Genomic DNA, 12412 nt, shown 5'->3' with positions numbered 1-12412 from the left:
AAAGTCACACAACATATGAGAGGGACAGCCAGAAACAGAACCCAGGAGTCCCGACTCCTAGCATCCCATTCAACTTATCAGATCACAATAATGAAGCTTCTGGGGCTTGTATGTTGACATACAGACTTCTGTGGCTGCCCATATTTCATGAGTTAGGAACAGAAGTATTGGTGTATTTCAGATATCAACAGAGAATCCATAGCAAAAAACCCACTGAGAATCCCATAGTATTTGCAGTGCTGTTTCTAAGAACAAATCCCTAGGGGAGATGGTGTAGGGGTATCTTTCTGATGATATGGAAACGTTAAAAAAGAAAAAAAGTGGGAAAGGGAAGAACAGGGAGGAGAAGAGGAACTGACAAAAGGAAGGAGGAAACAAATAGAGATAATTATCCCTTTCTACCCAGACCAACATTCTCTTTGTAGGGTGCCTATGAAAGCTGTTGCTGAAAGCAAGAACAAATTAGCTGGATAATTGAGCCTGTCAGGTCAGTACAGAAAGGAAGGAGCAGATGTGAGAGATTTTTCCTCCCACCTGACTTGATGAACCTCACTTATGAGTCTAAAAATGGCCCTGGTCTAGCCACAAGCTACTGAGCTTGAAGCAGAAACTCCCGAGTGTGGCTCTGTGATCTGTGTTCTGCAGGAGGTCAAACCAAATGATCAATATGGTTCTTTCTGGCCTTACAATTTATATAAAGGGTGTCCAAGAATTTGCCCTCTCTTGTACAGACACATTCAGGCACTGAAATGCAGGCACACACACGTCACTTGTACCCTGGATACAGTGCCTTCACCTTGTTCTTTGATGATAGTGATGTTGACAAGTCTGCGTCCAATCTTCGCTATCCCTGTGGGGACATCAATGGCCTCCACCTGCAGCTGCTTCTCATCATCATCTTCTTCCCTGATAAAGAGTGGGACGCGGACATCCACCAGCTCCACGCCTTCCTGGAACTCCACCATGCCGTGGGCATCTGTGAAAGTGGAGGAGGTGAAATGTCAGAGTTGGATGGTCCTTTCTACATGTCCCTGTTTTGGTCAGTAAGCCTACTCCAGAGCCTTACCCTGGTCAGAGATCACGGTGTAGTAACCAGGTGACACCTTCAGATCATTGAAGGCCTCCTGCCCGATGTGTTTTTCTGTCACCTTTATGATCTCAGGTTTGGCTCCAAGGGGGGCAGTGAGCACTGTGTCCAAAATGGTGTGGTCCTGCCTGCAACCAAAGTAGGGTGAGAGAAAGAAGGCCTGGCCTGGCTCAGGGGCTGACAGTCAGACATCAATGCCAACAACTGGTGAAAGAAGACAGCCTGCTACCAAGGATTTCTATTAGCTGATACATCCATCCATATATATCCATGTACAGGCACTCACACAGGAGAGGAATGGAGAGTTAAACACTGAAAGGAGTGGAGGATCAACCTACCTTTTTCCTGCATTGGGCTGCACCCTGGGGGAGAAAACAGAACAGCAAGGGTGACTGATCCCATCGAATTCCAGCTATGTGAAGGTATCTGAATACCTCAAATCCCTGCAGGTTGGAGCTATGTAAGCTGCCCTGTTGGCTCCAGCTGCTGAGTACCCACATGTCAGTGCTGGAGCAGGAGTTTGAGTCCCACCTATGGCCCATGATCCCACCCTCTTATGAGTTCTAGTCCTGAGGACACAGCTTCAGGTCATTCCTACTAGCAACAGGATATTTCCTTTGTCCTCTGGAGTGGAGACCCCCCCAAAAATGGTTTATATATCCTCATGGCCCCAACTCTTCCAGATATGAGAGCAGATGTGGCTAGAGACGTGGTTTACAAAGGGTTAACTTGGGTGAACAAAAGGAGGGTATTTTTGTATAGGGCAAAATCAGGCCTTACTGGAGTCACAAGGGAATCATGAGTCCCAGGAATGTAGCTAGAAGTAGCTGAGATTACCCAGATACATGCCTCTGGAAACCTCTGCAGACAACGTTGCAAGCACGTGGAGACCTGGCATGAACACCAGGACTAGGGCTGTGCCCATGCCAGTGAGAAGGGTCTCTCCTAGAATTTACCCATGGAGAGTTTATGGTGCCCCTTTATTCCAAGTGCCCAAATGAGAGAAACTGCACACAGGTGTGTGCTATGTGTCCCCTTATTACCAGCACCCTCTGTCCCTGCCCCAGGTAATCTCCCCTCTCATCCCCTCCCCAAGTCACTCACCTGAACTTAGTCTGTTGGAGTCTGTGAGCACCAAGAATGTGCTTGTAAGCATCATTCAGCTGTAAAGAGCAAGAGAAATTCTTTTACAGCCTCAAGCTTCCCTCTAAGGTGACTAGGTACCCAGCAGGCACAATGTCAGCAAACCAAACCAGGTCCTCCCCAGCCTCTCCCTCACCATGACCCACCTACACAGGGCACCAGGCCCCCAAAACCTATTCTCTTCCCCATCCCTCAGTGCCAGGTCAGGCAGAGGGAACCAAATGCCTTCCTTTCTCCTTGGTACTGCTCTTGGCAGTGGAGGAAAACACAGCCCAGTTTTCTGCACTTGAAAGCTTTGTTGCTCTCCACTGCCTTTGTCACACAAAAGCTTACACAAGTTGTTACTTATTCCCATCCCCTATAAGGAAAGGCAAACCCAAGACAGAGCAGTTCAGCCCCCTTACATTCTCTTCCACCTCCTTGCGCAGCTGCTCGCATTCACGGGTGTCTGGTTTCGTGAGGTTCTGGGTGAAAAGCCGAGCCAGTCTCAGAGAGATGCCGTATGGGACTGGAGAGAAAAAAATCCACCTGGTTAGACCCTCCTGGAGTCAGCCAGAAAAACAACCTGATTAATTGCTAGAAGCCAGTGCAAGTGGCCCTGGGTATCCTGAGCCCTGGGCAGTGACATTCAGCTTCCATGGCACAGAATACTCCACACAGCCCTCAGGTCACTGGGCACCACATCCAGAAAGCACTAAGTGAGACACAGCCAGATCCTGAAGAATGAAAGGAGCTGGAAGCTGGAGGAAGAACTAGCCCAGCACTACTCCAAGCTGAAGGGGGATGGAGTGATAATCATCGTCCCCTCTCCCAGGTGGTAAAGAATATCCTGAAGGACCAGCTCTGGGCAAAGGAAGCTAAATCCAGGTAATATCTATGTGAGCTATGGAAGTGTGTAGAAATGGGACATCTGCTTAGAAAGTCCATCACTAGCTTAGAACCCCTCAGGGCAGCTGCCCAGGGATCTCATACCCCCTGCACCATGCACTGTGCAGAGGGTGGTGTGGGTGGCTGGGAGGTGGTGTGTCCTGGGAAAAGAGTTCATTAGGAGTCTGAGGACAGCAAAGGGCCAGCAGACCACAATAGGGCCAGGCCCACCCACCCGCTAGTATCCATGACAGGCCCCTTATGCAGCACCCCAGGGTTGGCACTTACTCAGCTCTTTGGTGTTTGTGGCTGCATGGGAGGAGAAGCCTGGCTTGTGGACATTGTTGTTGATCTTCCAGCGCACGGTGTCTCTGCCCTTCAGAGAGCCACTGCGCAGCATGGGGGTGTCCAGGTGGTCGGAGGCCATGAGGCTCTGCCGGAGCATGTAGTGGTCCTCCTTGAACCCGACAGTGCGGCCTGTAGGGAGGTGATGGGACGAGCTAAGGCTGGGGTGGCTCCAAAATATTCCCTCCGCCCACCTCTCCTCTACATTCATGCCGTGTTTGTGGGAAGAAGCCCTCCATTTACACACAGACCTGCACCTTCCCCATCCATCTGCCGTGCCCCAGAGAGGGAGCTACACTCCTTGGCCCAACTCAGAGCCTCTCTGCTGAGAACTCAGCAAGGGACCCAGGCTGAAACCTCTCTTCCCTTCCTAGGATCTTCCAGCTTTCTCCTGGCTTTCTATGGAACTTGCTTTCAAAGTCACCCCCCACATCCTTAAGACCTTTCAAGAAGCCATGTGAGCCCTCAGCTGCCCAAGAGTCAGTGCTTTACTCCAAGGGACTGTGACTGCCTGACAAGCTAAGGGTAGCAGTGAGAGGTGATGAGTCAGCTCCTGGAGGGGACCCAGGACACATCTGCCCAGCTGGAAACTAGACTATGAGAATACTCTCCATATCTTTTGAACAGCATCTATTCAGTTGACTGAAGGAGGTGTGTGCGCCAGGGATGTAGGGCTCCAGCAACCCCCTGCTCCCTGGTGTAAAGAGCTCAGAAAGTGGGGAGGAGAGGTAAGAGCTTAGTGTCCCAGCCTGGCTTCCAATAAAAGCCCATTCTACTAGGAACATTTTCCCTGCTGAGCCCTAAAAGCCTCTGAAGAGTTAACTGATTTATTGGGAGGGATGTCTTACTCTGGCACTGTCCCGGCTGTCCTCCTCCATGAAAGAAGCACGGTTTTGCACTTGCAGTATCACCCCCCCCTCCCTCCAAAAAAGCAATTTAAATTTGTGATACCTTGTGCACAGCAGGGCAGCAGGGCCAGGCAAGCCTAGGAGACAAAGAACAATCCCACTGTGGTCAAAGATGCAGACAGACAACTCCAGTGCCAGTGCCCTGTCACTGCCATCTATGGCAGAGAAATAGCTGGTTCAGACATGCAAAGAGGGTCCAAAGATAACAGTTCCCCATGTTACATAGGAAGGCAAAAACCCCAGAAAAAACCAGAGTTCTTCTTGACTACCAAGAGCGGATGACCAGTTTGGCCTTGAGTGGAAAAGCAGGACTCTCTGGCCAGGAGCCACCAGGTTCCCCAAGTACCGCACTAGAATGCTGGGACCTGGGCCCCTTTGCCATCTCCACCAACCTCAATGCCATCTTGGGTAGCAAGTACATGTCACCAAGGTACATACTGCAAACACTGCACCAGTGCCCTGACAGCTTCCTTCCAGCTGTTTCTCCACTGAGTGTGGAAGCCCCCGTGCACATGCATCACAGAAATAATCACGTGGAAGAAATAGTGTATGTCCTCTCATCTCACCCCAGCAGCTTCCTGCTGGGCTTTGGTCCTGACAGAACAGGCAACTCCTTTTAACAAACGGTGCATTTGGGGAGTGGTTGGGGGGGGTCGTGTCTGCAGGTAAATACAGCAGAGCTTCCCTGGTCTCTGCTGTGTTAACTACCATACACATAGCAGCATCTGCATTGCAACGGTTTTCTTTAGAGGCACCTGCAAAACATTTCACATTTCCTAGCAAGCTCACAAAACTAGGCAGGCACTTATCGTAAAAAAAAAAAAATCAGCACCAAACAGTGGATTTAAAGTGTATGCAGATATAGCCAAAACTCACTGGCTTTTCCTCACCCACCTCCTAACAAATCTCTCCACATGCCAAAAACAGCCATTTTGAAGTACACCGGTGGCCAAACTGTGTGATTTCTTTGTGTTTGTGTGGCCAGGAAACCCCCCATACTAACCATGCCAGGGAAGCATATATTAACCTGGATATCTGCCAGTTACAACACAGCAATTGTTTTACACAGACCAGCAGGGCTGTATGTAATAAAAGCGGGACCTATATAATGTAGTTGTTCTATAGGTGAATCGGCACATCCTGACCCCAGTTTGGCTCCTACTGAAGTTACTGGCAAAATTCCCACCAATTCCAGTGGGAACTGGTTTTTCCCTTCCTAAACTACTTCCTGCTTGGACCCTTTTGGCATCCAGGCTGCATCAGAGAAAGGCACAGTGGGGCCCTTTGTCAGGCATGTCCCCACAGTCCTTCCTAGCCATGAGGTCTGAACTGCAGCTCATGAACTAGGATTTATTGTCTCCAGTAGTACAGTGCCTGCCACCCACCCCTCAGGGCCTGAATGCAGTAAGGACCTTACCTTGCAGCAAGCACAGAACTTCCAGCAGAGCAGCAGCAGCAGCCCCAGAAGCAGGATCAGGAAGATGAGCAGGGGGATGAGCCATAGGAAGCTTCCTGGTGGGCACTCTGTGACCAACAGATATATCAGCAGTAATTAGGGGCAGTGGGACCCAACCAGTGTCTGGGGATGGGGAGGAGAAAGAGGCAAGACAAAGCAGATGGGAGAGGGGCAGGACCATAGCTCTGCTTGGGAGTGGAGGTGGGAGAAGGGAAGAGGGTGCAACCAGGCTTTCCTGGGGCTGCCCTCAGTGTTTGCTGATGGAGACTCCCACAAGACTCTGGCAGAGAGAGCCTCCCAGATCCTCAGTCACTTTGGTGCATCCCCTAATCTGGTGGCCACCATGGACTCAATATGTTTCCATCTGAGGGGCCTATCTGGAATGACTAGAGAAAAGGGGAGGTGCCAGTCCTGTTCTTAGTGGAGAAGCATCCACCTCCACAAAAGCATTCCCACCTGGTGCACTAATCAGCCCTCAGTAGAGCGCCCACGGAGTGACTGGCATGCACAATGAGTCCTCACCCACCAACAATGAATCCTAACCCCCCAACAATGCTCTGAGGGGGTGAATATTCAATTTCTGGTCCCATGGTTTCCCCTTGGCTTGCCTGGGCTTTCCCAGAGGGATGAGGAAGGTCAGGGCAGACAACTAGGGCAGCATTCCCCAACGTTGGATACCTGGAGCACAATTTTTTCCTAGATCAAAATTCACAGCACACTTCACGCTTAAACCAAAAAGGGTATGTATATGCCACAGTGGTGCCCAATGTTTTCACCCCAGAGGAGCAGTGATGGGTTGATCCATGGATCTGATCTGTTCATGGGGCTGGTGCAGCCCGGGGCCCAATCCTGCCATGTGTGGGTTGGAAATTTGACAGTAAGGAAGCAGTGGCACTGTTAATTGCCACTGCTCCCACCACCAAATTTTTGGACCCATGAGGAACCTTACGGGTCAGATGACCTAGCTCTGGGTGTGTCTACACATGCTAAGGTGACTGAATAAACTCCGGCGCAACTGTGCCAGAGCCTATTGCTCCTGGGTGCACTATTTGCATGTGTACCTGGGACTGTAGCATGCTCAGCCAAGGCAGAGCAGCTCTGCCTGGCAGGGGACCTTGGAGGTCAGCCTGCCAGCCCAGGTCTGCTCTGACCTGACTCAATGTGCTGCAGAGCAGAGGGGCTAGCTGGGGCACGAGGATGTTTCAGTGAGAGTCAAGCCAGCAGGCAGCCCCCATACTGAAGTACCTGCATGCCCCAGCCAGCCCCATCAGTGTCTACATGTGCGTAGCAGTGCACTAAATAATGCCACTGTAGAATAGTACTCGTGTTGGGCAGTACTATCCTAAACCAGCATTTATTAGTTTACTGCAGCCTAATAGCACTGCATGTATAGATGCTTATGTTTTACTGTGAAGCTAATTAGGCAACTGCAGTAAAAGTCTCACGTAGACACACCCTCTGCGAGCCAGATGATTCTGATAAAGCATAATTTTTTGTGGCATGCTTCTGCCACTCTCAAAGCATAACCTTTGGGAATCAGAGAGCTAGGGTCTGTATGCTTCCTCAGAGAGGTGAGCAGGAGATGGCCCCTCACTCTTATTTCACTCCTTGCTCACCTTTCTTCTTCTGCACAAGGATGGTGTTGTTGTGTGGCATGCTGGGATCTGCTTTCAGGGTGTAACGGTATGTGCAATCGTCCTCCTCATCCTGGAATGAACAGTGCTCATTCACCTCCTCATCTAGAGAGAGAAGCAAGATTGTTACTATATATGAGGCAGTGCCCAGAGGCCTCCCCCAGGGTCTGAGCCCTATTGTGCCCCTTTCCACACCCTCCCCCACAACACATGCACTCCATGGCCTGAAGGAACCACATTAGACTCAGACACACCCTCCCACCCACACACATCTTTGAAGCAGGAAGGCTGAGCTCCTGGTACCTTTCAGTTCATCCACCATCTGGATCTTGGAAGGGCATTCAGTGCATTCCTTCCCCTTCTTCTTACCAGTCCCCCAGGCCTGGCACTGGACACAGGTTCGAGTATCTTCACACACCCCAAGCATAAGCTGTTCCCCAGAGACACAAAACATCAAACAGTGAGGAGCATGGGTGAGAGGGAAAAGCAACCAAATCCTAGTGGTGAGGGCTGGAGACACTGTACATGCCAGAGCAGGGAGAGGGGATGTCAGACAGTGAGCAACAAGGGGATGGAGTGGGGAAATAACATGCAAAGAGCAAGTCTGCACAATCAAGCAGGAAGGTGCGTGGGAACAAATCATGATTTAGTTCTACATCCTTTATTAATCTGCCAGGGGGCACAAACACACACTGAAATCCCAAACCACCTGGGGCGTTTTTCCATTGAGATGCAGGGGGTGGGGGAGGTATGGTGTGGAATGTGGGATCTGAATCCCGGTCTGGCTTACAGTGGCTGGGTCCTGTACCTGGAGTGTGCACAACCCAACTCCCTTCTCCAAATGTTCTGAGAGAAATAAGGAGACCACGCATCTCCACAGAGGCAGGCCTGAGTCCAAATTTATAAAGCGTTCATACCGGGGTTTTGGATCAGGTCCACTACTATGAAACAATCTCCATTTATCTTCCCCACTGGGACAGCAGCTCTTCCCTACAGACCCCAAAGCTGTCTCAAACCTGACAAGCCTGCTTTGCCTGTGGCAGGTTAGGGTGTTATATCTTGTGTCAAGGTTGACAGTAGTCTTACAAAGAGTTTAGATTATGGATTGCATAGGATGGTTTGGATAGAGATGATCGTCTCAAGCAGGGGGTTGGACTAGATGACCTTCAGAGGTCCCTTCCAAACCAGCTTCTCAATGATTTCTATGTGTGTTCTTTCATTTACAGATGGTGAAACTGAGGTATGGAGCCAATACATGACTCTTCCCAAGCTCTCAGAGTTGGAAACAGGAGCCAGGAGCTACCTGGCGCTCTTAGCTCTTAGCTACCTGGCGCTCACACGTCCCCTCCTTTGAAATCCAGATACAAGATTTAATGTTTGGCTGTATTTTAGTACTTGTGATCCAAACAGAAGGTTGAGGAGCCTTCTGCCATCTTTCCAAAGCCTACAGACCTGGCTGCACTAGGTCCGTGGCACCCATCATGGAAGATATTCTGACTAGGAGAGCAGAACTATCCCAGTCCCCACAGGATCACTGGGTATACCCCTTTGGCACTGTTTTTCTTCCCCCAGCTCTCCCCCAAGCCAGATGTTCTGCCAGGAACTCAGGAGCCAGCCACAATCAGAGAGGTGATGCATTAGGCCTATCAATCACTGACTTGACCATTGACCACAAAGCTGGGAGACTTACCATGGAGTAATTTATTTCGCAGGTGGGGTCCATGTAGGGAGAAGAGCTGTCACAAATGCACCTGCCACATTCACACTTCCCACGGCCATTGCAGATTCCCTACAGGAAAAAAAGGGCCACGAGTCAGCCTCCGACACAAGCAATATGTTGTTACCCATTGTTAGTAGCAACAGGGTGCTCCTAAAACAGCAGACCTCCTCCCTAGCAGCCCTTCTCCCTCTCACCCACCTACAACCCCTGGGCCCATGGACAACCCCCGGAATGAAAATGACAAGGTCCAACAAGTCCTTACACATCAAGACATGGACAGATCATCAGCTGAGGCCAGGAAGAAACTCGCCTTTCCATGGTACATCATCAGGCTAAAAAGAGCACTGGGCCATCCACAGCCTGGCTTGCTCACTCCAACCTACTGACTTCAAAGATCACTCCAATCCAAATCTCCCTCTGGCTAGTTGGCTTTTTCCTTGTCCCAGTGTAGAACAACTTCAAACCCAATGCTGGCCTTGCAGGAGAACAACCTACCCCATTGTTGTCAATGCAGGTCTCGTTGCTTGTGGGACATTCACAGCCAGGGCCTCCCCAGCCACTTGTACATGCACACTGGCCCATGTAGCAGCGACCCCGATCTGTGCAGAAAGGAAGGATGTTAATGGGTGAACTCTGACCCCATGGGCATCCCTGGCCCCTGAGGATACTCTAGCTTCTTATTTCCAGTTCCATCTCTGCTGCTCCCCAGAGGACTTCTGCACCTATCATCAGTCAGATGGCCAATACCTGGGTTTTGTCCTCACACTTTCCCCTTGGAAAGCTCCTCCCCTGTTCTCTCTGGGGGAGATGAAGAGGGATAGGCACCAGCAAGGCATAAAGAAGCAACAGGCTCCACTACCTAGAGATCAGGGACATGATCTAATAAAATTCACATCAGAAGGACTCTTCCCATTGGCTTTAGCTAGGGCTGGGTCCTCCTCAGACCTGAGCTGCACCTCTCTCATGCTATCACTGTGTCCAAACCTATTCTATGACCAGCAAAGCATGCTCTCTCTTGTGCACTGTATGTAAACGTGACCATTTCTCCTTTCAGTGGCTGGCTGATAGGAATAACAGAGCTATTACTACTAGCTAGTGGAACCCCCCTCCTTTAGCTTGAGTGGCAGAGGCCTCTGTTTTCAGAGCCCAAAGTCCTGAATTCTCTCCTCAGTGCTAGAGAGAGGTGTCTGTGAGCTGCACTCACATTTAATATGGGAAGAGCTGCTAAGCCAAGTGTGTTGCAGCTAATGCTGTATGTAAGAAGAGGAGCACAGCAGTGGAGTAGGTGAGGCATCTTGTTACATGAATCCAGAAACTGTGAGTTCGAGCTTCACTCTGGATATATGCTAAAGGGCACCTGGACATTTGGGCTAGGGAGGTCAAAGAAGGCTGGACATGATGCTAGCCACATCGTTACCTTGTGTGCCACTGGCCACAGAGACCTGAACACACTGGCCTGAGGTTATACCTGACTTTGGCCTTTTGTAGGGAGACTACCAGTTAACTCCAGATCTTGAGCCATATATGGGTCAAGGGCCAGCAGGGTAAAGACACACCCTGAAAGAAAAAACTAGGTCCTGCCCCTGCTCTTCCCCACAGCTTCTGTGTCCCCTATTGCAATCCCAGCAGCACTTGAAGCAGAGGAGCATAGGACTGGTAAGCTGCTCAGGTTTCTGGGCTGGGCTGGGGTCTGCCTCCCTGCCCACCACTCACCATTACAGAGGAAGCCAGATGTGCGTGGACACTGGAAGTTGTCAAATTCACAGTAGTCGCCCTCATAGCGCAGGGTCAGGTCCTCCGAGTAGCACTGGCATTTCCCACAGAGGCATTCACCCCGCCCTGAACAAGGCTTCTCGTCCCCAGGGCGGATACAGGCCTGGTTGTCCTCAGAAAAGTCAGAGGAGCAGTCACATGAGTCCCCTCGCCTGGAAAATACAGACACGCTTCAGATATGTGCTTCAGAGGCTGTAAGCATTGCTGGCCCCACAGGGACACAGACTCCTGACCTGGGAATACTCATCGCACAGAGACAGCATTGCACCGAGGTGAGCAAGGGCACACCAAGGTCTTCAGACAACCAGGAATAACTGAACATGCAGGATGGGGAATAACTGAATATGCAGGGTGGGGTTCCCAGGATGGGGCATACTTCAGGAGCTGTGCTAGCCAGGATCCTTACCAGTTTGAGTAGCAGACACACCGTCCGCAGACGAAGTCCCCGTTGAATCCACATTTGGACGATCTACTTTCCTTTTGCTGTGAACAAGAAGCAGAGAAGAAGTCACTAACCTTCTTCCAGAGACTGAGCCCAGCCATGTGTTCACAGAGCATGGTCTAGGATCTGGATCTTCCATGTTTGGCCACCTGGGGCAAAGGCTCTGCTCAACTATTCTGTGAGCTGTTGCTCAGGAGGAAGGGTAGCAGGGCTGGGGCATGGGCAAATCTCTAGCAGTTTCTCTGTAATGGGTACTAGGCTCATGGCTCTGTGTTTGGGCCACAGCACATGTCTCTGTGGCCAGATTAGGGCTGTGCTGGGAACAGCCAAACTCACTTTACTTGTGAAAGTCTTGCACCTGTCACACCCCAGTTCAGGCCCAGAACCACCCTCAGGTCCTTAACAACATAAAGCTGTAGTCAGCGTCAGTGCTGTGCTGCTCAGCCTATGAATACCTGGACATTCAGGGTGGCAGCAGCAGCACTTGGATCCTCCTGATCTAAAAGGCATCCCTGCCCCCTCTGGACTCTGCATCAGCTACTGGCAGTACAGGGCACATGACACAATTGATCTGTGCAGAATCCATCCAGTAGAGTGCAGCAGTGCACAGACACACTGGCCAGTTCAATACTTTCCCTGACTATTAGGGAAGACACGGGGATTTCCTTGTGTTAATGCATGCCAGTGGGGTCCCCTACCAGCTCACAGGGGCAGACATCACAGATGACAGAGGCATCAATTTTCAGGCTGTCGCTCAGTGAGGAGGGTTTCACGTGGATTGTTCCCTGCCGGTCTTTCTCCTGGAGGTTGCAGACATGCTCCCCACCCACCTTCTCCAGGGCTTTCAAACGCAGATTGAACTTGCCCTGAAGGAAAGAGAGATACTTCTAGTAGCCACCTGTATGCAAAGCTCCTTTCTGGATCCAGGTGGTACTTTTTCTGCAGGGGAAGGCTGGGGAAATGGCCAAGTGAAGGAAGGAAGGAGACAACCTTTCTACCACGTCTCCTTTCCAAGTCAATGAGATCTGGCCGCAGAC

General features: G+C 50.7%; 1 protein-coding gene across 4 annotated transcripts in view; it reads right to left on the bottom strand.

Annotated features, from left to right (window-relative positions):
* ITGB4 (integrin subunit beta 4) overlaps positions 1-12412 on the bottom strand; it is a 53441-nt gene that overhangs the window by 20260 nt on the left and 20769 nt on the right. For all 4 annotated transcript variants that reach the window (XM_059732133.1, XM_059732134.1, XM_059732135.1 and 1 more), the window contains 15 exons: positions 12074-12241; positions 11340-11416; positions 10874-11085; positions 9656-9759; positions 9131-9229; positions 7744-7870; positions 7423-7545; positions 5768-5874; positions 4394-4427; positions 3386-3574; positions 2635-2738; positions 2192-2250; positions 1426-1449; positions 1067-1215; positions 797-976 (listed from right to left, as the gene is read on the bottom strand). In XM_059732133.1, coding sequence (XP_059588116.1) covers positions 797-976; positions 1067-1215; positions 1426-1449; positions 2192-2250; positions 2635-2738; positions 3386-3574; positions 4394-4427; positions 5768-5874; positions 7423-7545; positions 7744-7870; positions 9131-9229; positions 9656-9759; positions 10874-11085; positions 11340-11416; positions 12074-12241 — 1756 coding nt within the window. The remainder of the gene's footprint in view (positions 1-796; positions 977-1066; positions 1216-1425; positions 1450-2191; positions 2251-2634; positions 2739-3385; positions 3575-4393; positions 4428-5767; positions 5875-7422; positions 7546-7743; positions 7871-9130; positions 9230-9655; positions 9760-10873; positions 11086-11339; positions 11417-12073; positions 12242-12412) is intronic.

Source organism: Alligator mississippiensis, chromosome 8, assembly GCF_030867095.1.
Source record: "Alligator mississippiensis isolate rAllMis1 chromosome 8, rAllMis1, whole genome shotgun sequence".
Classification (NCBI taxonomy): Eukaryota; Metazoa; Chordata; order Crocodylia; family Alligatoridae; genus Alligator; species Alligator mississippiensis.
Note: the sequence above shows the minus strand (reverse complement) of the source record. Positions and strands in the feature narration are given on the sequence as shown.